Below are 26,831 nucleotides of genomic sequence, written 5' to 3'. Positions count from 1 at the left end.
CGCCAAACAGCGCCAGGCAACCCCCCCCCCCCCCCCCCCCCACACACACACACACACACACACTAACACCCTCCCCTCAAACACACACACACACACAGAAACCCACGCGCCGTCTGTCACTGGCCCCTGACAGGCGTGACCGAGGCGGGGTGGGTGGGCAAAAAGGGGGAGGGAAGGGGGTGAGTTTAGGACCCCTCCAGCCATCCTACCCCCCCACGCCTCCCCGTCTCTCTCTCTCCCTTTTCTAATTCCCTGACAGTGACCCTACACCCCTTCTTTCCCCCTCTAACACACACACACACACACACACACACACACACACGCAGGCTGGCCAACCGCAGAAGACAAATACATCATCTGCCCTCTCTCCCTTTCTCCCTCTCTCCTTCTCTCTCTCTCTCCCTCTCTCACTCTACGCTATTAGCACTGATAGGATGAGTAGAGTAGTGAGGGTGGGTAGGGGGGGGGGATCTCCATGCGAGCGGCTGCGGCTGTCAACCTGCCCCGGGGTGGAGGAGCGGTTAGGACGGTGGTCACTGGAACTTGGAAAGAAATTTGACACTGAAATAAAAATAGATAAATTGTTAAAATCAAAGAATTGTGGGCAAACACACTTTTATAGAAAAAAAAATAGTTTGGTTCAGAGAAAATCTAACTTCATATGTACTGGACATCTGTGACATTTGGGGGTTTGTTGTGTTTGATTTGTTAGCATATACTGTATGAGGTGGTTGTGGTGGAAGGGGGGTGGGGGTTGAAAGGCCCCATGGCCAGAGGGGTTAGGGGCAGTTGAGGCGTTATGATGGAGGGAGCGGGGGGGATGATAAAATGATTTTATGGGATCCCTCCCTTCATATGCTGAGAGGATAAAGGAGTCGGCAATAATAACGTGTGTGTGTGTGTGTGTGTGTGTGTGTGTGTGTGTGTGTGTGTGTGTGTGTGTGTGTGTGTGTGTGTGCGTGTGTACGTGCGTGCGTGTGTGCGTGTGTACGTGCGTGCGTGTGTGCGTGTGTGTGCGTGTTACATTTAACCCCATGTCTGGATGAAATGGATCCAACATTATAGTAAATAGTGGAAAGGTTTTTATTTGCCAGTGGTAGTTTTTATAATAGCTGGCATTGGTTCTATCAGTACCTGTAGTAGAAGCTGCAGTAGTACATCTAATGTTGGTGTAGTATTAGTATAGTAGTACATCTAATGTTGGTGTAGTATTAGTATTATTAGTAGATCTAATGTTGGTGTAGTATTAGTATAGTAGTACATCTAATGTTGGTGTAGTATTAGTATAGTAGTAGATCTAATGTTGGTGTAGTAGTAGTATAGTAGTAGATCTAATGTTGGTGTAGTAGTAGTATAGTAGTAGATCTAATGTTGGTGTAGTATTAGTATAGTAGTAGATCTAATGTTGGTGTAGTAGTAGTATAGTAGTAGATCTAATGTTGGTGTAGTATTAGTATAGTAGTAGATCTAATGTTGGTGTAGTAGTAGTAGTATAGTAGTAGATCTAATGTTGGTGTAGTATTAGTATAGTAGTAGATCTAATGTTGGTGTAGTAGTAGTAGTATAGTAGTAGATCTAATGTTGGTGTAGTATTAGTATAGTAGTAGATCTAATGTTGGTGTAGTATTAGTATAGTAGTAGATCTAATGTTGGTGTAGTAGTAGTAGTATAGTAGTAGATCTAATGTTGGTGTAGTAGTAGTATAGTAGTAGATCTAATGTTGGTGTAGTAGTAGTAGTATAGTAGTAGATCTAATGTTGGTGTAGTATTAGTATAGTAGTAGATCTAATGTTGGTGTAGTAGTAGTAGTAGTATAGTAGTAGATCTAATGTTGGTGTAGTATTAGTATAGTAGTAGATCTAATGTTGGTGTAGTATTAGTATAGTAGTAGATCTAATGTTGGTGTAGTAGTAGTAGTATAGTAGTAGATCTAATGTTGGTGTAGTAGTAGTATAGTAGTAGATCTAATGTTGGTGTAGTATTAGTATAGTAGTAGATCTAATGTTGGTGTAGTATTAGTATAGTAGTAGATCTAATGTTGGTGTAGTATTAGTATAGTAGTAGATCTAATGTTGGTGTAGTAGTAGTATAGTAGTAGATCTAATGTTGGTGTAGTAGTAGTATAGTAGTAGATCTAATGTTGGTGTAGTATTAGTATAGTAGTAGATCTAATGTTGGTGTAGTAGTAATATAGTAGTAGATCTAATGTTGGTGTAGTATTAGTATAGTAGTAGATCTAATGTTGGTGTAGTAGTAGTATAGTAGTAGATCTAATGTTGGTGTAGTAGTAGTATAGTAGTAGATCTAATGTTGGTGTAGTAGTAATAATACAGTAGACCATTTTCCTTATTACTCACTATTTTAGCTGAATGTTGCCACAGACACTCATATATGAGGTTAGTAGAACTGTAAATACAGTACATCTGTGTGTGTAAAATACAGCTTAGTTAATTCAATATGAAGAAAAGTTAATAACTGAATATTTTTAAAACATAGGGTTCGATGTGTTTTTTTGGTTATTTGATGCCGACAACTAATGACCTAATAAAGAAGATGATTTGATGCTGGAGGTCACAGAAGTGAATTGTGTTTGTAACCAAGGAGGACCTGGTACAGCATAAAATGCCTATTTAAAATGTTTCTGTATTTTGAATCATCTTTCCATCTGAGAGATTAGTGTCTAGAGAATCTGATTACAGTTTTAGTTTAGTTTATTTATGTCTCAACGTACCTGTGACTGCAGCCTTTCACACCCTCCACCACCCAGTTATTTTACTTAAAGGATTCAGATGACTTGTTACTGTGTAAGGTGCTGAGTACAACACACACACACACACACACACACACACACACACACACACACACACACACACACACACACACACTCATAGTTGTGGCTCAGCATTTCCAGGAGGGTGCTGCCACCATCTGGCTGTGTTACGTAACTGCAGCCCTCCACTAACTTAGGGTTTACTCAGGCCTTAAAGAGAAATGGATTTCCCTTTTCATTCTAATAATGCAGGTGGATTTTGATTCATGCATTTTTTATCTCAGACTTACAAACAATTATTTCCATTTAGTTTATTGATGGAGGCTTCTGACGTATAAGACAAATCAAATGAATGAATAAATATGTCACAAGCTGCCATCAGCTACTTTCTACTCATACTGAACAAAGAACAATTATGACCTTGTTTTAATAGCTAATATTGGTGAGGAATTACAACCAAGCTCAACATTCATGTGTATTATTTAGGGCTGTAAATCAATTAAAATAGTTAATCATCCATTTATTGCACATTAATCACACATTTTTTATCTGTTGTATATATTTATTATTGGAAATCAATGAACAACACAAAACAATGACAGATATTGTCCAGAAACCCTCACAGGTACTGCATCTAGCATAAAACAATATGCTCCAATCATAACATGGTAAACTGCAGCCCAACAGGAAACAACAGCTGTCAGTGTGTCAGTGTGCTGACTTGACTATGACTTGCCCCAAACTGCATGTGATTATCATAAAGTGGGCATGTCTGTAAAGGGGAGACTTGTGGGTACCCATAGAACCCATTTATATTCACTGATCTGGAGGTCAGAGGTCAAGGGACCCCTTTGAAAATGGACATTCCAGTTTGACCCTTTCCTTAGCCCAACTTTGAAGCGTTATTTAACTTTCTTCACGACAAGCTAGTATGACCTGGTTGGTATGGATGGATTCATTAGGTTTTTTAGTTTCATATGATATCTTCACTCTAACTTTAAAACTGAGCCCACTACAACCTAAAAATGTCAAGTTGCATTAAAGAAATTAGTGGCGTTATTATCGCGTTAACTTCTACGACACTCCCGGTATTATTATAGAGAAGAAAAAAGAATGAAGTCAATAAACTGAAAAGAGAGAAAAAGAGAAGTATGTGATAAAGTTTGCATCTCATCTTCAGTGCACAAATATTTTCTTCTCTCGTCTTTTTTCTTTCATTTTCATTTTTTCTAAAATATAATCTTTCCCTTTTTTTCCTCTGATTCTAAATGTTTTCCGTCCTTCCGCTGCTCCATCTCTTTCCTCTTTGTCTCTCTTTCTCCTACACCTTTATCCTGCTCCATCCTTCCTTTCCACCTTCTCATCACTCCTTGAACTTGTCTGTGACCCTGATGATAAGATTACCACACACACACACACACACACACACACACACACACACACACACACACACCAAGCTTATATATAATTTGCAGTAAGCCCTTCTTCTTCTTTTGTTTTCAAGTATTTATTCTTTCCTCGTCTCACATTTCCTATATCATACACAAAATGTGGCTTTTCCTGAATGTGTGTGTGTGCGTGTGCGTGTGCGTGTGCATGTGTCCTCCATAGGGTATAAAGGAGGCAGTGAAGCAGCAGGACAGAGGCTGTAGTTGTAATTACAGCGAGGAAGAAGAGGAGAAGGGTAGAGGATGCTAGCTGTGGTTTTATCAGGTGTACTTTGATTATTTCCACAGCTTCAGCCTCCTGTCAGACACATGCACCTCATGCAGACAGAACGTGTGCACTAAATCACACACAGCTTATTTTTTTTTTACCGTGTTTTCTCTGCTCTTGTTGAGCCGGCGCCATAGATGAGCCGTTTTTGGCAAAAGTCCTGAGCTGAAGAGGGAAAATGAGTCATAAAAGCACAAGATAGACAGAAGTTAAGAGCGTAGCGAGGGGGTTGGTGAAGGAGTTTCTCCAAGATGGCGGCGGCGGTAGTGCTGAGTAATGTCTGGTGCTCAGGTAGCAGTTCTTCTGGCGTCGGTCCTCCTCAACCAATTAACTGCTGCAGTCCCAGAAGTGACCACAAACAGGAGGTACAGCGAGGGTAGTTAGCATGATGTCTGCCACGAAAAGCTGATTCTTAATCCCAGTCCCACATCCTGGGTCAATAAAGTTCACATTTAAAGGGCTACAGTAGAGGATGGTATCATCACTTTTGTTGGTCAAGTGAGTTTTTGCTTATCAGGGTTTTCTCTCGGTTGTTTGCAGGTTGTATTTAAGGAAAACAGGATGAAATGCAGAGTAGAAAACTGCATGGTATCTTCTTTTTAGGAACTAAGTAGAGCATATTTGTTTTTTTGTTTATCTCGACGGAGATGTATTTTGGATTTTACCAATACTGGAGTAATAAGATTATTATCACAGTCAGGAAAGTAGCTATATCATATGCACTTCAACAATACTCCAGATAAGTACACTTTTACAAATAGTTTACTGCTTGCAATTATTTGTTGCAGTCACACCAGAATTTGCTCCCTATTCCTGACAGCATTGATCTCGGTTTGAACTTTGACCTGCAAATATAGCGAGATTCACCAGAGACTCACCAGCATCCAGACACTCAGACAGAGGAAGTACTGTAGGACTGACCTCTCATTCAGACACTATCAAGTGTTTGTTCGTGTCTCTGAATGGTGAAAGAGAACCAGCAGCAGATGAGTGTGAGGACAGGGACAGAGTGTGTGTGTGTTTCTTTATCTTTTCATTTCACACAGTAATTACTAAACTTGACTAAAATGTTAAAACTCGAAAGTCAGTCGATTCTCATTGAAAAATTAAATATATATATATATGTACGTATATATATATATATACGTACATATATATATATACGTATATATATATATATATATATATTTCATTGTATGTATATATTTAGTAGTTTGACTCTGAACTGCACCTTTTTTTTGTTGAAACTAGCTTTTAAGGGGATCAAAAGAATTCCTACCATTTCAATTTGTTACCAAATTGAGTGGAATATGAAATTATGAAATATACTACTGCGCAACTATAGGCTTAATGCAATGTGCATTTGAAATATTCATATGTAATCAGAATCACCTTTATTGGCCAAGTATTTGTGCTCATACAAGGAGTTAGGAATTGAACTTTGTTTTTCCATCTCTCTTAGTGTACTTACACAGAATTAGAAATAGCAGCTAGGGACGAGGACAATAAAGCTGGACAAATAAAGACAAATAATAAACAGGACTGTGAAAAATAGGTGTATATAAATATATATATAAAAAGCACCAATGACCAACAATAACATAAGAAAAAAAACGTCTATACAAGTCAAGTCAAGTTGTAAACGATACAAATAGTACAAAGAAATAAATAGTGAATGGATACATATGGGCTGCATTATATACAGTATGTACATGTATACATGTCTACATACTGCATGTACAGCATGTAGGATTTATACTGACAGTGACAGATGATATGTACATATTAAAATATTTAAACTGTCAAATCATTATCCATAACAGCAGCAGTGGATATTTTAGTGTTGGAGGGTTATTGACGGTGTATGACTGATTAAGTGTTCATCCGAGCAACGGCCTGACGGAAGGAACTGTTCTTGTGTCTGGTTGTTAGTGTTGTGTAGCGCCTACCAGAGGGGACAAGTTCAAACATTATGCAAGTTATGATTATTAAAATGCTTGGAGTTATTGCAAATAAGGAAATAATTAACTATGTTAAAAACAGATAACATTATTTTGTTTATTAGCGTTTTATTCAGGATTCGTAATTTTTTCAGTCAGTAACGCTTTCACTGCTACTGGGATGAAAAGATGCAGCATTTGTTTTTATTTCACAATAAAAGCTGAGAAACTGTCTGTCTGTCTGTCTGTCTGTCTTTCTGTCTGTCTGTCCTCCTGATTTATCAGCATTAGAGTGTGTGTGTGTGTGTGTGTGTGTGTGTGTGTGTGTGTGTGTGTGTGTGTGTGTGTGTGTGTGTGTCTGTGTGTCTGTGTGTTGCAGCGTGTACCCAGTCTTCCTCTCGTGACATACCGCATGGTGGTCAAATGTTTCAAGGGCACCTGGACGGTAGCGAGAGTGTGTTTCGGCGTCGGCCAGGAATTTGAACAACAACCCTCTCTGCTTCTCCAACTACGTAGCATCGCCTTATGAACCACTATTATTTCCCTTAACCCTCTCTGATGTGTGTGTGTGTGTGTGTGTGTATGTGTTTCTTGCAGATATCAGGATGTCTAAAGCAGCAGAGGAGGAGAAGCCTGGGGCTGAGTATCCAGGGGACAGTTCAGGTACACACACGCACACACACACACATTTATATATAGTATGTCAAGATATGAATAATAATGACGTTTTATTTACACATTTTCAATCATCATATTTCAATTCAGTGAGAAACGGGAATTAATCTGAGCAGTTTCCTCTGTTTTTGCGTGACGTTACATCCTTTAAGTTATTGATATTATACAATTTCTACAACCCAGTGAACACTCACACACACACACACACACACACACACACACATAGTATACATATACACACACACACACACACACACACACACAAAGTATACATATACACACACACACACACACACACACACACACACACACACATAATATACATATACACACACACACACACACACATAGTATACATATACACACAAACACACACATAGTATACATATACATACACACACACACACACACACACACACACACACACACACACACACACACACACACACACACACACACACACACATAATATAAATACACACCCACACACACACCCACACACCCACACACACACACACACACACACACACACACACACACACACACACACACACAGTATACATATACACACTCTGTCTAATAAGCGCTCCCTCTGTGTTTCAGACTCTGACAGAAACAGCCCTGATGACCAGGTTGGTTTTTTACTTTTATTCTTAACACTGACAATAATAATAATAATAATAATAATAATAATAATAATAATAATAATAATAATAATAATAATAATAATAACAATAATAATAATAATAACAATAATAAGAAAAAGAAGAAGAAGAAGAGTAGCTACAGTCTTGGAAAGAGTCATTGTGAATAAAATAAGCGTAGCACTGTGTTTTATGAACTTTGCTTTTTGTCTCTAAAGTAAATCCAGTTTTATTGTCACATAAACAAGCGTACACAGTACAAGTGTATGGTTGTGAAATTCTTAGATGCTGAGCTCCAGAACAAATCTAACAGATAGATAGAATAATTGGTTATTATGTAAATGATCTCAGTACAGTAAATGTATAGATAAATTAATTAACCACAGCAACACTATCTGCATCAAATCATCACAATAATATTTAATGTTACTTATCTTTTCATTAATCAATCAGTGATTTGATTTTAGTGGGTAGAAAAATATACTTCAAATTCGGGATACCGGGCCGGTACTGACTCACATAGCTGGATCGGGTATTGGTGACAGTGGGGCCAATCTGTTCAATTCAACTTTAGGTTTATATAATATATACATTATATACTGGAATTTAAAGTCCTGTTTAAGTTTTGACCAATTTGTCACTGCGCTGAAAAGTTTTACACTTGAATTGTAATTCTTCTTAATTTTGAAGATTCTTTTACCAAGTTGCTGTTGTATGATTTATTATTTTAATATTAAAAAATACAATTCTGTAAATTTATATCTATGCAGTTATTGATTGCATTTTGTTTTACGTTTTAAGTTTGGAAAGCAATGTTTAAGTCAAGCCTGACACATAAAGAATGATCCCAGTCACTTCCACACAGTGAGGCATACAGCTGATTAATTAAACACTGGTATCAGATCGGTACTCGGTATCGGCCGATACCCAAAGTCCAGGTATCACTATCTGTATCGGGACTGAAAAAGTCGGATCGGTGCATCCCTACTTCAAATCCTGCCACATGATCGTGAACATCAATATTAAAATGAACTACTACTAACTTCTTATGAGCTACAGAACCTTATTGGTGTTATGTGATAGAGCTCCTCTCCTACAGTAGCAGTGTTATGTGATGGATCTCCTCATACAGTAGCAGTGTTATGTGATAGAGCTCCTCTCCTACAGTAGCAGTGTTATGTGATGGATCTCCTCATACAGTAGCAGTGTTATGTGATAGAGCTCCTCTCATACAGTAGCAGTGTTATGTGATAGAGCTCCTCTCATACAGTAGCAGTGTTATGTGATAGAGCTCCTCCCGTACAGTAGCAGTGTTATGTGATAGAGCTCCTCATACAGTAGCAGTGTTATGTGATAGAGCTCCTCATACAGTAGCAGTGTTATGTGATAGAGCTCCTCCCGTACAGTAGCAGTGTTATCTGATAGAGCTTCTCATACAGTAGCAGTGTTATGTGATAGAGCTCCTCTCATACAGTAGCAGTGTTATGTGATAGAGCTCCTCATACAGTAGCAGTGTTATGTGATAGAGCTCCTCCCGTACAGTAGCAGTGTTATGTGATAGAGCTTCTCATACAGTAGCAGTGTTATGTGATAGAGCTCCTCCCGTACAGTAGCAGTGTTATGTGATGGATCTCCTCATTCAGTAGCAGTGTTATGTGATAGAGCTCCTCATACAGTAGCAGTGTTATGTGATAGAGCTCCTCATACAGTAGCAGTGTTATGTGATGGATCTCCTCATTCAGTAGCAGTGTTATGTGATAGAGCTCCTCATACAGTAGCAGTGTTATGTGATGGATCTCCTCCGTACAGTAGCAGTGTTATGTGATAGATCTCCTCTCATACAGTAGCAGTGTTATGTGATGGATCTCCTCCTGTACAGTAGCAGTGTTATGTGATAGAGCTCCTCTCATACAGTAGCAGTGTTATGTGATAGAGCTCCTCTCATACAGTAGCAGTGTTATGTGATAGAGCTCCTCATACAGTAGCAGTGTTATGTGATTGAGCTCCTCTCATACAGTAGCAGTGTTATGTGATAGAGCTCCTCTCATACAGTAGCAGTGTTATGTGATAGAGCTCCTCATACAGTAGGAGTGTTATGTGATAGAGCTCCTCCCGTACAGTAGCAGTGTTATGTGATAGAGCTTCTCATACAGTAGCAGTGTTATGTGATAGAGCTCCTCCCGTACAGTAGCAGTGTTATGTGATGGATCTCCTCATTCAGTAGCAGTGTTATGTGATAGAGCTCCTCATACAGTAGCAGTGTTATGTGATAGAGCTCCTCATACAGTAGCAGTGTTATGTGATGGATCTCCTCATTCAGTAGCAGTGTTATGTGATAGAGCTCCTCATACAGTAGCAGTGTTATGTGATGGATCTCCTCCGTACAGTAGCAGTGTTATGTGATAGATCTCCTCTCATACAGTAGCAGTGTTATGTGATGGATCTCCTCCTGTACAGTAGCAGTGTTATGTGATAGAGCTCCTCTCATACAGTAGCAGTGTTATGTGATAGAGCTCCTCATACAGTAGCAGTGTTATGTGATAGAGCTCCTCTCATACAGTAGCAGTGTTATGTGATAGAGCTCCTCTCATACAGTAGCAGTGTTATGTGATAGAGCTCCTCATACAGTAGCAGTGTTATGTGATAGAGCTCCTCCCGTACAGTAGCAGTGTTATGTGATAGAGCTTCTCATACAGTAGCAGTGTTATGTGATAGAGCTCCTCCCGTACAGTAGCAGTGTTATGTGATGGATCTCCTCATTCAGTAGCAGTGTTATGTGATAGAGCTCCTCATACAGTAGCAGTGTTATGTGATAGAGCTCCTCATACAGTAGCAGTGTTATGTGATAGAGCTCCTCCCGTACAGTAGCAGTGTTATGTGATAGAGCTTCTCATACAGTAGCAGTGTTATGTGATAGAGCTCCTCCCGTACAGTAGCAGTGTTATGTGATGGATCTCCTCATTCAGTAGCAGTGTTATGTGATAGAGCTCCTCATACAGTAGCAGTGTTATGTGATAGAGCTCCTCATACAGTAGCAGTGTTATGTGATGGATCTCCTCATTCAGTAGCAGTGTTATGTGATAGAGCTCCTCATACAGTAGCAGTGTTATGTGATGGATCTCCTCCGTACAGTAGCAGTGTTATGTGATAGATCTCCTCTCATACAGTAGCAGTGTTATGTGATGGATCTCCTCCTGTACAGTAGCAGTGTTATGTGATAGAGCTCCTCTCATACAGTAGCAGTGTTATGTGATAGAGCTCCTCATACAGTAGCAGTGTTATGTGATAGAGCTCCTCTCATACAGTAGCAGTGTTATGTGATAGAGCTCCTCTCATACAGTAGCAGTGTTATGTGATAGAGCTCCTCATACAGTAGCAGTGTTATGTGATAGAGCTCCTCATACAGTAGCAGTGTTATGTGATAGAGCTCCTCATACAGTAGCATTGTTATGTGATAGAGCTCCTCATACAGTAGCAGTGTTATGTGATAGAGCTCCTCATACAGTAACAGTGTTATGTGATAGAGCTCCTCTCATACAGTAGCATTGTTATGTGATAGAGCTCCTCATACAGTAGCAGTGTTATGTGATAGAGCTCCTCATACAGTAGCATTGTTATGTGATAGAGCTCCTCATACAGTAGCATTGTTATGTGATAGAGCTCCTCATACAGTAGCAGTGTTATGTGATGGATCTCCTCATACAGTAACAGTGTTATGTGATAGAGCTCCTCTCATACAGTAGCAGTGTTATGTGATAGAGCTCCTCATACAGTAACAGTGTTATGTGATAGAGCTCCTCTCATACAGTAACAGTGTTATGTGATAGAGCTCCTCTCATACAGTAGCAGTGTTATGTGATAGAGCTCCTCTCATACAGTAGCAGTGTTATGTGATAGAGCTCCTCTCATACAGTAGCAGTGTTATGTGATAGAGCTCCTCATACAGTAGCAGTGTTATGTGATAGAGCTCCTCATACAGTAGCATTGTTATGTGATAGAGCTCCTCATACAGTAGCAGTGTTATGTGATAGAGCTCCTCATACAGTAACAGTGTTATGTGATAGAGCTCCTCTCATACAGTAGCATTGTTATGTGATAAAGCTCCTCATACAGTAGCATTGTTACGTGATAGAGCTCCTCATACAGTAGCAGTGTTATGTGATGGATCTCCTCATACAGTAACAGTGTTATGTGATAGAGCTCCTTTCATACAGTAGCAGTGTTATGTGATAGAGCTCCTCGTACAGTAGCAGTGTTATGTGATAGAGCTCCTCTCATACAGTAGCAGTGTTATGTGATAGAGCTCCTCGTACAGTAACAGTGTTATGTGATAGAGCTCCTCTCATACAGTAGCAGTGTTATGTGATAGAGCTCCTCATACAGTAGCAGTGTTATGTGATAGAGCTCCTCATACAGTAGCATTGTTATGTGTTAGAGCTCCTCATACAGTAGCATTGTTACGTGATAGAGCTCCTCATACAGTAGCAGTGTTATGTGATGGATCTCCTCATACAGTAACAGTGTTATGTGATAGAGCTCCTTTCATACAGTAGCAGTGTTATGTGATAGAGCTCCTCATACAGTAGCAGTGTTATGTGATAGAGCTCCTCTCATACAGTAGCAGTGTTATGTGATAGAGCTCCTCATACAGTAACAGTGTTATGTGATAGAGCTCCTCTCATACAGTAGCAGTGTTATGTGATAGAGCTCCTCATACAGTAGCAGTGTTATGTGATAGAGCTCCTCATACAGTAGCAGTGTTATGTGATAGAGCTCCTCATACAGTAGCAGTGTTATGTGATAGAGCTCCTCTCATACAGTAGCAGTGTTATGTGATAGAGCTCCTCATACAGTAGCAGTGTTATGTGATATAGCTCCTCATACAGTAGCAGTGTTATGTGATAGAGCTCCTCTCATACAGTAGCAGTGTTATGTGATAGAGCTCCTCATACAGTAACAGTGTTATGTGATAGAGCTCCTCTCATACAGTAGCAGTGTTATGTGATAGAGCTCCTCATACAGCAGCAGTGTTATGTGATAGAGCTCCTCTCATACAGTAGCAGTGTTATGTGATAGAGCTCCTCATACAGTAGCAGTGTTATGTGATAGAGCTCCTCATACAGTAGCAGTGTTATGTGATAGAGCTCCTCATACAGTAGCAGTGTTATGTGATAGAGCTCCTCATACAGTAGCAGTGTTATGTGATAGAGCTCCTCTCATACAGTAGCAGTGTTATGTGATAGAGCTCCTCATACAGTAGCATTGTTATGTGATAGAGCTCCTCATACATTAGCAGTGTTATGTGATAGAGCTCCTCATACAGTAGCATTGTTATGTGTTAGAGCTCCTCATACAGTAGCATTGTTACGTGATAGAGCTCCTCATACAGTAGCAGTGTTATGTGATGGATCTCCTCATACAGTAACAGTGTTATGTGATAGAGCTCCTTTCATACAGTAGCAGTGTTATGTGATAGAGCTCCTCATACAGTAGCAGTGTTATGTGATAGAGCTCCTCTCATACAGTAGCAGTGTTATGTGATAGAGCTCCTCATACAGTAACAGTGTTATGTGATAGAGCTACTCTCATACAGTAGCAGTGTTATGTGTTAGAGCTCCTCATACAGTAGCATTGTTACGTGATAGAGCTCCTCATACAGTAGCAGTGTTATGTGATGGATCTCCTCATACAGTAACAGTGTTATGTGATAGAGCTCCTTTCATACAGTAGCAGTGTTATGTGATAGAGCTCCTCATACAGTAGCAGTGTTATGTGATAGAGCTCCTCTCATACAGTAGCAGTGTTATGTGATAGAGCTCCTCATACAGTAACAGTGTTATGTGATAGAGCTCCTCTCATACAGTAGCAGTGTTATGTGATAGAGCTCCTCATACAGTAGCAGTGTTATGTGATAGAGCTCCTCATACAGTAGCAGTGTTATGTGATAGAGCTCCTCATACAGTAACAGTGTTATGTGATAGAGCTCCTCATATAGTAGCATTGTTATGTGATAGAGCTCCTCATACAGTAGCATTGTTATGTGATAGAGCTCCTCATACAGTAGCATTGTTATGTGATAGAGCTCCTCATACAGTAGCAGTGTTATGTGATGGATCTCCTCATACAGTAACAGTGTTATGTGATAGAGCTCCTCATACAGTAACAGTGTTATGTGATAGAGCTCCTCTCATACAGTAGCAGTGTTATGTGATAGAGCTCCTCATACAGTAGCAGTGTTATGTGATAGAGCTCCTCTCATACAGTAGCAGTGTTATGTGATAGAGCTCCTCTCATACAGTAGCAGTGTTATGTGATAGAGCTCCTCATACAGTAGCAGTGTTATGTGATAGAGCTCCTCTCATACAGTAGCAGTGTTATGTGATAGAGCTCCTCTCATACAGTAGCAGTGTTATGTGATAGAGCTCCTCATACAGTAGCAGTGTTATGTGATAGAGCTCCTCTCATACAGTAGCAGTGTTATGTGATAGAGCTCCTCTCATACAGTAGCAGTGTTATGTGATAGAGCTCCTCATACAGTAGCAGTGTTATGTGATAGAGCTCCTCCCGTACAGTAGCAGTGTTATGTGATAGAGCTCCTCCCGTACAGTAGCAGTGTTATGTGATGGATCTCCTCATTCAGTAGCAGTGTTATGTGATAGAGCTCCTCATACAGTAGCAGTGTTATGTGATAGAGCTCCTCATACAGTAGCAGTGTTATGTGATGGATCTCCTCATTCAGTAGCAGTGTTATGTGATAGAGCTCCTCATACAGTAGCAGTGTTATGTGATGGATCTCCTCCGTACAGTAGCAGTGTTATGTGATAGATCTCCTCTCATACAGTAGCAGTGTTATGTGATGGATCTCCTCCTGTACAGTAGCAGTGTTATGTGATAGAGCTCCTCTCATACAGTAGCAGTGTTATGTGATAGAGCTCCTCATACAGTAGCAGTGTTATGTGATAGAGCTCCTCTCATACAGTAGCAGTGTTATGTGATAGAGCTCCTCTCATACAGTAGCAGTGTTATGTGATAGAGCTCCTCATACAGTAGCAGTGTTATGTGATAGAGCTCCTCCCGTACAGTAGCAGTGTTATGTGATAGAGCTTCTCATACAGTAGCAGTGTTATGTGATAGAGCTCCTCCCGTACAGTAGCAGTGTTATGTGATGGATCTCCTCATTCAGTAGCAGTGTTATGTGATAGAGCTCCTCATACAGTAGCAGTGTTATGTGATAGAGCTCCTCATACAGTAGCAGTGTTATGTGATAGAGCTCCTCCCGTACAGTAGCAGTGTTATGTGATAGAGCTTCTCATACAGTAGCAGTGTTATGTGATAGAGCTCCTCCCGTACAGTAGCAGTGTTATGTGATGGATCTCCTCATTCAGTAGCAGTGTTATGTGATAGAGCTCCTCATACAGTAGCAGTGTTATGTGATAGAGCTCCTCATACAGTAGCAGTGTTATGTGATGGATCTCCTCATTCAGTAGCAGTGTTATGTGATAGAGCTCCTCATACAGTAGCAGTGTTATGTGATGGATCTCCTCCGTACAGTAGCAGTGTTATGTGATAGATCTCCTCTCATACAGTAGCAGTGTTATGTGATGGATCTCCTCCTGTACAGTAGCAGTGTTATGTGATAGAGCTCCTCTCATACAGTAGCAGTGTTATGTGATAGAGCTCCTCATACAGTAGCAGTGTTATGTGATAGAGCTCCTCTCATACAGTAGCAGTGTTATGTGATAGAGCTCCTCTCATACAGTAGCAGTGTTATGTGATAGAGCTCCTCATACAGTAGCAGTGTTATGTGATAGAGCTCCTCATACAGTAGCAGTGTTATGTGATAGAGCTCCTCATACAGTAGCATTGTTATGTGATAGAGCTCCTCATACAGTAGCAGTGTTATGTGATAGAGCTCCTCATACAGTAACAGTGTTATGTGATAGAGCTCCTCTCATACAGTAGCATTGTTATGTGATAGAGCTCCTCATACAGTAGCAGTGTTATGTGATAGAGCTCCTCATACAGTAGCATTGTTATGTGATAGAGCTCCTCATACAGTAGCATTGTTATGTGATAGAGCTCCTCATACAGTAGCAGTGTTATGTGATGGATCTCCTCATACAGTAACAGTGTTATGTGATAGAGCTCCTCTCATACAGTAGCAGTGTTATGTGATAGAGCTCCTCATACAGTAACAGTGTTATGTGATAGAGCTCCTCTCATACAGTAACAGTGTTATGTGATAGAGCTCCTCTCATACAGTAGCAGTGTTATGTGATAGAGCTCCTCTCATACAGTAGCAGTGTTATGTGATAGAGCTCCTCTCATACAGTAGCAGTGTTATGTGATAGAGCTCCTCATACAGTAGCAGTGTTATGTGATAGAGCTCCTCATACAGTAGCATTGTTATGTGATAGAGCTCCTCATACAGTAGCAGTGTTATGTGATAGAGCTCCTCATACAGTAACAGTGTTATGTGATAGAGCTCCTCTCATACAGTAGCATTGTTATGTGATAAAGCTCCTCATACAGTAGCATTGTTACGTGATAGAGCTCCTCATACAGTAGCAGTGTTATGTGATGGATCTCCTCATACAGTAACAGTGTTATGTGATAGAGCTCCTTTCATACAGTAGCAGTGTTATGTGATAGAGCTCCTCGTACAGTAGCAGTGTTATGTGATAGAGCTCCTCTCATACAGTAGCAGTGTTATGTGATAGAGCTCCTCGTACAGTAACAGTGTTATGTGATAGAGCTCCTCTCATACAGTAGCAGTGTTATGTGATAGAGCTCCTCATACAGTAGCAGTGTTATGTGATAGAGCTCCTCATACAGTAGCATTGTTATGTGTTAGAGCTCCTCATACAGTAGCATTGTTACGTGATAGAGCTCCTCATACAGTAGCAGTGTTATGTGATGGATCTCCTCATACAGTAACAGTGTTATGTGATAGAGCTCCTTTCATACAGTAGCAGTGTTATGTGATAGAGCTCCTCATACAGTAGCAGTGTTATGTGATAGAGCTCCTCTCATACAGTAGCAGTGTTATGTGATAGAGCTCCTCATACAGTAACAGTGTTATGTGATAGAGCTCCTCTCATACAGTAGCAGTGTTATGTGATAGAGCTCCTCATACAGTAGCAGTGTTATGTGATAGAGCTCCTCATACAGTAGCAGTGTTATGTGATAGAGCTCCTCATACAGTAGCAGTGTTATGTGATAGAGCTCCTCTCATACAGTAGCAGTGTTATGTGATAGAGCTCCTCATACAGTAGCAGTGTTATGTGATATAGCTCCTCATACAGTAGCAGTGTTATGTGATAGAGCTCCTCTCATACAGTAGCAGTGTTATGTGATGGATCTCCTCTCATACAGTAGCAGTGTTATGTGATGGATCTCCTCTCATACAGTAGCAGTGTTATGTGATGGATCTCCTCTCATACAGTAGCAGTGTTATGTGATAGAGCTCCTCATACAGTAACAGTGTTATGTGATAGAGCTCCTCTCATACAGTAGCAGTGTTATGTGATAGAGCTCCTCATACAGTAGCAGTGTTATGTGATAGAGCTCCTCATACAGTAGCAGTGTTATGTGATAGAGCTCCTCATACAGTAGCAGTGTTATGTGATAGAGCTCCTCTCATACAGTAGCAGTGTTATGTGATAGAGCTCCTCATACAGTAGCAGTGTTATGTGATATAGCTCCTCATACAGTAGCAGTGTTATGTGATAGAGCTCCTCTCATACAGTAGCAGTGTTATGTGATAGAGCTCCTCATACAGTAACAGTGTTATGTGATAGAGCTCCTCTCATACAGTAGCAGTGTTATGTGATAGAGCTCCTCATACAGTAGCAGTGTTATGTGATAGAGCTCCTCATACAGTAGCAGTGTTATGTGATAGAGCTCCTCATACAGTAGCAGTGTTATGTGATAGAGCTCCTCATACAGTAGCAGTGTTATGTGATAGAGCTCCTCTCATACAGTAGCAGTGTTATGTGATAGAGCTCCTCATACAGTAGCATTGTTATGTGATAGAGCTCCTCATACATTAGCAGTGTTATGTGATAGAGCTCCTCATACAGTAGCATTGTTATGTGTTAGAGCTCCTCATACAGTAGCATTGTTACGTGATAGAGCTCCTCATACAGTAGCAGTGTTATGTGATGGATCTCCTCATACAGTAACAGTGTTATGTGATAGAGCTCCTTTCATACAGTAGCAGTGTTATGTGATAGAGCTCCTCATACAGTAGCAGTGTTATGTGATAGAGCTCCTCTCATACAGTAGCAGTGTTATGTGATAGAGCTCCTCATACAGTAACAGTGTTATGTGATAGAGCTCCTCTCATACAGTAGCAGTGTTACGTGATAGAGCTCCTCATACAGTAGCAGTGTTATGTGATGGATCTCCTCATACAGTAACAGTGTTATGTGATAGAGCTCCTTTCATACAGTAGCAGTGTTATGTGATAGAGCTCCTCATACAGTAGCAGTGTTATGTGATAGAGCTCCTCTCATACAGTAGCAGTGTTATGTGATAGAGCTCCTCATACAGTAACAGTGTTATGTGATAGAGCTCCTCTCATACAGTAGCAGTGTTATGTGATAGAGCTCCTCATACAGTAGCAGTGTTATGTGATAGAGCTCCTCATACAGTAGCAGTGTTATGTGATAGAGCTCCTCATACAGTAACAGTGTTATGTGATAGAGCTCCTCATATAGTAGCATTGTTATGTGATAGAGCTCCTCATACAGTAGCATTGTTATGTGATAGAGCTCCTCATACAGTAGCATTGTTATGTGATAGAGCTCCTCATACAGTAGCAGTGTTATGTGATGGATCTCCTCATACAGTAACAGTGTTATGTGATAGAGCTCCTCATACAGTAACAGTGTTATGTGATAGAGCTCCTCTCATACAGTAGCAGTGTTATGTGATAGAGCTCCTCATACAGTAGCAGTGTTATGTGATAGAGCTCCTCTCATACAGTAGCAGTGTTATGTGATAGAGCTCCTCTCATACAGTAGCAGTGTTATGTGATAGAGCTCCTCATACAGTAGCAGTGTTATGTGATAGAGCTCCTCTCATACAGTAGCAGTGTTATGTGATAGATCTCCTCTCATACAGTAGCAGTATTATGTGATGGATCTCCTCCTGTACAGTAGCAGTGTTATGTGATAGAGCTCCTCTCATACAGTAGGGCGGCTGTGGCTCAGAGGGTAGAGCAGGTTGTCCACCAATCGGAAGGTCGGTGGTTCGATCCCCGGCTGCTCCGGGTCACATGTCGATGTGTCCTTGAGCAAGACACTTAACCCCAAATTGCTCCCGGAGGCATAGCCATCGGTGTGTGAATGAGTATTTAGATTAAATCCTGATGGGCAAAGTTGGCACCTTAGTAGCCTCTGCCATCAGTGTATGAATGTGTGTGTGAATGGGTGAATACTGACATGTAGTGTAAAGCGCTTTGAGTGGTCGGAAGACTAGAAAAGCGCTATATAAGTCCAAGTCCATACAGTAGCAGTGTTATGTGATAGAGCTCCTCTCATACAGTAGCAGTGTTATGTGATGGATCTCCTCTCATACAGTAGCAGTGTTATGTGATGGATCTCCTCTCATACAGTAGCAGTGTTATGTGATAGAGCTCCTCATACAGTAGCAGTGTTATGTGATGGATCTCCTCCCGTACAGTAGCAGTGTTTTGGGGAAACTTCTTTCATATTGAGCAAATTAACAGGTTTTTTTCTTGACAGAATCTTTGGGAACGTCATGTGTCTCAACAGCTATTTTGGTTTCACATGGATCTCCACTTATGATGTTTGAATACCCATCCCCCCCCCCATCTCCACAGTCCACTGTAGTCTGACAGTAACTGTAACTGTGATTCACTTGGGAGCATGTTGACACAGATTACAGGGCCGCTCTTCATCTGAATCTGTCAGCAGATGATTATATTTGTATTACTTGTATGTGCTGCTGCAGGTCCAGCCGATGAAAACAAGCCCCTTCAGCGTCTCTCCCACACCGGCTGGCAGCAAGGTGAGCCACATCTGACATGCTGCGTGTGTGTGCGTGTTGTTTTGGTCAATCCCAGCTCATAACCTCTCATAAATATTGGCTGTCAGCAGCTTCAATACCAAAAATCTGTATCAGTCAAACCTTTATGTGTGTGTGTGTGTATACACGCTATCAAGAGCCCAGTCATTATTTCTATATCCATTCACCCAAAAAACACTGCAGCTGTTGATGTAACGTAGCTCTAATATGCAACAATACCTTTTGTTGACTATCGCGCACGGTTCTTCATTTTCTTATAAACTTCTTCTTTAAGGACAATCTGTTGTCTGTGCCTGTAGTTTGAAATATTTGTGTGAATATGAACATAACTATTAGAGATTGAAAAAGGTTGCTGTTTAATTTCCATACTCTAATTACCATTTGGAGTAAAGTATTCTATACAGTGTGCTTATAGGTAGTGAATGGTCATGGACATTTTATTATGGGTCCTTGAAAAGTCAGGGGAAGGTTTGGAAATGTTGTCCATGAAGATGTGTTGGAAGCCTAAAGGATGTGAATGAGGTGGCAGTGAGTGATAGACAGGTAAAGATGCAGCACAGTGCAGCGGTGATGGATGGGTAATGACAGGTACTGACAGCTAGAGGTCAGAGGTCAGCAGCTTTAGAACGCTCCTGACAACGTGAAAACGAGGAGGATTGACTCGACCTTCTGGACAGGTGACGGACTAACACTTCAACCTGTGAAGCAGCAGTAGATGGAGGCTCAAGCACACAAAGTCAAACCAACTTGACTTTGTCTTTTTTTTCTTTTCACCTGCACAATCTGGTTTGTCTTCTAACGCTTCTACATTCTGAGGAACCTGTTCCCTGGCTTTATGAGATGGGGTTCAAAACTGGTTAGCACTTTAGCTTTGCAGCACTCATAATTATAATTATAATCATAATTATGCAGCTGCTGAAAGTCGGGTCTCTGTTGTTAAATATTGCATCAGTCTGTACTGTGTGTGTGAGAAAGCAAAATGCAGAGGGAAGGCAGACATATAGCGGAAATGAAGTCTGAAGTTTGCAGGTGCAAAATGGTCCCAAAAATGATGTGTTAAACTAGCTGTGATCACTGTGTGTGTGTGTGTGTGTATGTGTGTGTGTGTGTGTGTGTGTGTGTGTGTGTGTGTGTGTGTGTGTGTGTGTGTGTGTGTGTGTGTGTGTGTGTGTGTGTGTGTGTGCACAAGTTGATTGACATTTTCTCACAGTGACTTGAAATGCAGCCATTTATGCTCACAAGCAGGGTCTGAAATTAGCACCCGCCACTCGCCAAATGCGGGTAAATTGTTGGCAGTGGCGGGTGAAATCATCGGGACATCTGCCACTTTGGCAAACAGGGAAAACGCTAGTGATGGGAATAGAGAACCGTAGTTTTCCGCTTTCTTGGCGTCTCATGCCTCCGTGACTATAGATTCTTCTTATTGATGCTTTTGGACAGTTATGCTGCACAGTGACGCATACGCACGCTGTATGATGTTTCAGTTTGTTTGGGACCAGAGACACAGTGGAAAGAAAAAAAAGCCCTAAATAACGTGGCGCTACTTAACATGAGGGGACGTATCCTATTTTTCCCTGATAAAGAGACACCGTGAACAACAAACCCGTGTTTAAATCAGGAGGAGGAGAGTTAGTAACGTTAGCTGTTAGCAGCCGTTAGCAGCACACTCCTGATTGGATAAACAGCGGAGCTACTAATGTTAATGGAGGTGCCATTTAGTTATTATTATGAGGTGTTCAAAGTCTGCTCAGGAAAAAGGACTATTGGGTGAAGGTAAATTACATTGTTATCATGATGTGTTCAAATGTAATCTGGTAAAATTAAGTTTTTTGGCGATAAACCTGAATAAATCCATTTGTTTGAAGGAGATGTTTTCACATCAATATCAAATAGATATTAGAGAGAGGATTATGACCTGTTTAACTTCATAACACTAGCTCTAAGCAGTTTGCCAAGATTGTTTTTAATCAAAGCAAATATTTAAATAATCAAAATCATTTGAATTGTGTGTTTTTATGGAAATAACCACTATAGACGACAACAACAAAGTACAGTATGGTACTGTGTACAGTACAGTACTGTGTACAGTACCCTCCCTCCACGGTGTAATTTGAACACTGTAATTTACCGCGTATATAATGTTTTTTGTGTAAAATATATCAAACATTGAATGACATCAGATCTAAAATGTTATTGCTTCATTTAGCGCAGAGATGTCAAAAGTCGCAGATAAAATTTCTGAGTGGCAGACAAAAAAAAATACTTGTCTGCCGTCAGTGGCAGGAAGTGAAAAAGTTAATTTCAGACCCTGCTCACCTTGTGCTTCTGGTCCTCCTCTCATTTATAAGATGAATCATTTTTGGGGTCAGACTTGCAGGATTTCAAGAGGATTTGTGCACTTATTTATTTGTTATTTTCTATTTACTTGGACTGTAAAAAAAAAGTTTCACGGTTAACCCCGTGATTTTGAAACTTGGCCATCTAGAGTTGAATGTCTGTAATATTCTTGTTGTGTTTAACAGCAGTTTGATCTTGTGCAGAATCTGAATCATTAGAGTTTACATGAGATTAGACAACCTTTGGCTGCACCAGTCAGGTTGTCAGTAGTAGACGTTGCTAACAGAAAATGTGCCTTTGTGATCTACTTTAGGGAAAGAGCGAGGAGAGCTCTGAGATGTCCCACAGCACCGTCCCTCCTGCTCCTCCTGCTCCTTCTGCACCTCCCTCCCTACAACAACAGCAGCAGCAGCAGCAGCAGCAGCAACAACAGCAGCAACAGCAGCAGCAGCAGCAGCAGCAGCAACAGCAGCAACAGCAGCAACAGCAGCAGCAACAGCAGCAGCAGCAGCAGCAACAGCAGCAGCAGCAGCAGCAGCACCACCACACACAGCTGATGCTGGCTGGCAGTCAGCTGGCAGGGGTGAGACAACACATACACACACACACACACACACACACACACACACATAGACACACACACACACACACACACAAACACATTTAAACTGTGTTTACGTGGAAAGATTTGACCCCCTTCTTGGCCGACATGGTAATTGTCTAATGGATTTCAAAGCTGGACAGTTCTCCTCGGTTCATTTTTTCTGTGTATCAATGATGCTTTTCTGAACTTCACATGAAAACTGCTACTGAGCACAGTTTATACAGAACATTTACATAAAACATGGAGCTGTAATCTACAATCCAGAAGTATTTGATCTTTTAAACATTGAGTGTCATCATAAGGTTCTTTCTGTCATCTGATCTAAAGTGAAAAACAAATTTCTGTTAACTTGACTCAATTACAAGTAAATCACGACTTTAAGCCAAAGTTGCATTTAGCCACATTGTTTATTTGACAGACAGTTAGAGCTGCAATGAGCAGTCAATCAACAGAAAAATAATCATCAGCTATTTGATATTCGTTAAAGTAATTTTTCTGCTCTAGGATTTTAAAAATGACCAACTGCTGGCTACAAGATGTCCACATCTGTCTCTAAAATCTAAAGTAGGGCTCTCAATCATTTAAAATATTTAATTGCCATTAATCGCAAATAAATCACACATTTTTTATCTGTTCAAAATGTACCTTAAACGGAGATTAGTCAAGTATTTAATACTCTTATCAACATGGGAGTGGACAAATATGCTGCTTTATGTAAATGTATGTATATATTTATTATTGGAAATCAATTAACAACACAAATCAATGACAGATATTGATCCAGAAACCCTCACAGGTACTGCATTTAGCATAAAACAATATGCTCCAATCATAACATGGCAAACTGCAGCCCAACAGACAACAACAGCTGTCAGTGTGTCAGTGTGCTGACTTGACTATGACTTGCCCCAAACTGCATGTGATTATCATAAAGTGGGCATGTCTATAAAGGGGAGACTCGTGGGTACCCATAAAACCCATTTTCATTCACTGATCTGGAGGTCAGAGGTCAAGGGATCCCTTTGAAAATGGTCACGCCAGTTTTTCCTCGCCAAAATTTAGCATAAGTTTGGAGAGTTATTTAACCTCCTTCACAACAAGCTAGTGTGACATGGTTGGTACCGATGGATTCAACAGGTTTTTCTAGTTTCATATGATGCCAGTACCTTCATTCTGAGCCCGCTATAAACTCGGAAAGATTGGCGGCCCGTCGGATTTTTAAGAGGTTAATTAAAAATCACAAGTTGTGTTAATGCGTTAAAGAAATTTGCGCCGTTAAAACAAATTTGCGTGAACATGTTGTTATCGCGTTAACTTTGACCGCCCTAATCTAAAGCATTTGTTGTCATTTCAGTTAGTCTGAACTTTAGCATTGCTCTCACCTATTAAAATGAACCAAACTCAATAGTTAAAGGCTCTATGAATATAATAAGCAGCTCCAAACATTCATTTGAGTGAATGTCCCTTTATTTAGTTCTTCATTTGAAGTTCAGAGTAATATCGTGGTAACTGTCATGCACTAGCACACAGGAAAATATTCAGTAGAAGTACATAACTGCCCTGAAGGACAAGAAAACACGTGCACATGTAGAGTAGGAAGAGAAATACCTAAGCTAAATGTTGTCTAAGTTAAGTGGATGGCTTTTCTTGCTTGTCCTGCTCTGGCATGCTTTTACTGTCCGCTAACAGATTCTCCTACACCTCTACTCCTGGAATGTGTAGCTGACACCGCTCTTTCTTCTCTCTCCTGACTTTCTTTATGTCTCCACTTTCGTCTTCATTTCATTCTTCCTTTATGTGATGGTTCTCTCGTCCTTTTGTTGTCATACCTCGACCCGTCCTTCACCTCTCCTTTTCATCCCCTTTCTGCATCTTTACATTTTCATCTCATTTGCCGTCGATGTCCTCGTTTCTTTCTCGCCTCATTGCCATCGCCCCATCCCTCCTCCTCCTCCTGCTCTCCCCCCCAGCTTGCCGCTCTCCTCCCGGCCCAGCAGCAGCTGCTCCTCCAACAGGCTCAGGCCCAGCTCCTGGCGGCCGCCGTTCAGCAGTCCAACGCCGCCCACGCCGCCCACGCCGCTCACGCCGCCCACGCCGCCCACGCCGCCCACGCTGCCGCGCAGCAACAAGCCAACCAGCAGCAGCAGCAGAGCCAATCACAATCCCAGCAGCAACAGCAAACCAAACAGGAACAAACTGTCCATGTCCCGCCTCCACCGCAGCTGGCCCTGTCGCAGCCAATCCAGCTTACCGCCCAGGTATGAGCAGCCAATGATTTAATGAACAGGATGTACCTTTTTACTGAATCACCGCCATAGTTAACAACTTATTGGAACACATGAAGTAAAGCATGTTAGTGTTTTTCAAATCTTCAAATTGACTTCTGTTAGCTTTAAGCCCAGTGTATTTGTGCTGTAAAGTGAAACATGTCTGTGTCTTTGTTGCAGGACATCCAGCAGCTGTTGCAGCTCCAGCAGCTGGTTCTGATGCCGGGTCATCCTCTCCAGTCTCCAGCCCAGTTCCTCCTGTCTCAGCCAGCACAGGCACAGCAATCGCAGCAGGGTGAGGTCAACTTCTGCTCTTCACTTTTCATAATTGCAATGAAACACACACTGGCAAGCACAGAAGAGTTACTCCGAAGAATCCAAAACAGAAGTTTTTAATCAAAAGTAAAGCACACATCATTTAAGGGTCATAAATCACTCTTGTTCTGTTCCTTACCGGTCTGATTGCTTCACTGGTTAACTCATGTAATGATTTGGTTGACCGGTTTGTTAATCGGTTGCTCTTCCTTTCACAGGTTTGCTCTCGACACCAAATCTGATCCAGCTACCTCAGCAAAGCCCAGGGGGACTACTGACAACTCCACCTCGCCTGGGACTCCAAGCACAGGTAGAGAATGTCTTTGTGTGACAGATATGGAGTGGGAGGGAAGAAAGAGAGAAAAAGACACCTTTGGAAACTACAGAACGTAACTACACGACAAGTGGGACTTGTTATTTTCATGCCATTTGAATAGCTGCTGAATCTCTGCACCACAGGGCGTCTGTCAGACGAGGGATGGGTATCGTTAAGATGTTAACGGTACTACTACTCTTACCAATACTGCTTATCCATCCGGCACTTTATGGGTACTCTTAAGCTTTGTTTATACTGGCGCGAGACACCATGTCGTGGGCCTCTGTAGATGGCACGCACACTACGAGCATGCACAGAGGCGTTCATGCTCAGCGTGTTGTTTGTTGCAATATGCTCCGAAACGCCAGGAGGTGTGCAAACAAAATATTCTGTGAATAAGAAAGAAGTAAAGAAGTGATGCATCGCATTTGTGTAGTGTAATTATTACCGTCGCTTACTTCCAAGTCAAAATGACTTTCCGTCTCTCGGTGGTTCCCCTCGGGTCGCCTCTCTTTCTATGAGACCTTTTTTAGCTTTTACAAAACGATTTCACAGATTCTTTCACGGCCTGCAGCAGAAAGCGTCTTCTTTCCCCAGTGTGTTGCCTGTTTCTTTAGAAGTCTTTAATGACATCTGACTGTCCCTGTGCTCTCTCAATGAACAGTTGTAGAGACGTCTGTACAGGCCAACCTGCTCGGCCAGTCTTCCCTCGAAGGCGTCCATGTTGAAATGAAAAGGGCAGCACTCGTAGTTGGAGGTGCATGACAGAGCACCGCAACAACTTGCGGAGCTTTCGCACACCACGCGAATAATATATACAACATTATACACGCATTAATATGACAAATTAATAACAGAATTAACATTGCTTTATTTTTTCATATATACTGTATACAGTATAATTTAACATTTGAGTAGCAACTACAACAGTATTGTTTCTTGATTGTACATGGTATTGTGGAGTGAGGGGTTTAACATAAGTCCCTTTTATACTACTCTATCCTACCAAATGAATACAACTCTATACAGTATATACTGACAGACTTGGACTCCACTGTTGTAAAGTGGTGAGGGCCTTTCACTATGAACTGGGTCACAGCTAGGGGACACTCATTCACCCTCTCCTCAGTCATCCTCCCACTAGCTGCTGTCATGAAGGGGCTTTGGGCTTGTCTTTGGCTTGGACCAACAGT

At 41.1% G+C, this 26,831-nt stretch overlaps 1 protein-coding gene across 1 annotated transcript in view; it reads left to right on the top strand.

The window, feature by feature from the left end:
* Positions 1-26,831, top strand: part of LOC141754572 (uncharacterized) — a 99,486-nt gene that overhangs the window by 57,142 nt on the left and 15,513 nt on the right. The window contains exons 2-8 of the mRNA XM_074613715.1: positions 7,024-7,089; positions 7,705-7,733; positions 19,725-19,781; positions 22,450-22,719; positions 24,711-24,998; positions 25,188-25,302; positions 25,541-25,632. Of these exons, the coding sequence (XP_074469816.1) occupies positions 7,024-7,089; positions 7,705-7,733; positions 19,725-19,781; positions 22,450-22,719; positions 24,711-24,998; positions 25,188-25,302; positions 25,541-25,632 (917 nt within the window). The remainder of the gene's footprint in view (positions 1-7,023; positions 7,090-7,704; positions 7,734-19,724; positions 19,782-22,449; positions 22,720-24,710; positions 24,999-25,187; positions 25,303-25,540; positions 25,633-26,831) is intronic.

This window comes from Sebastes fasciatus, chromosome 17 (assembly GCF_043250625.1).
Source record: "Sebastes fasciatus isolate fSebFas1 chromosome 17, fSebFas1.pri, whole genome shotgun sequence".
NCBI lineage: Eukaryota > Metazoa > Chordata > Actinopteri > Perciformes > Sebastidae > Sebastes > Sebastes fasciatus.
Note: the sequence above shows the minus strand (reverse complement) of the source record. Positions and strands in the feature narration are given on the sequence as shown.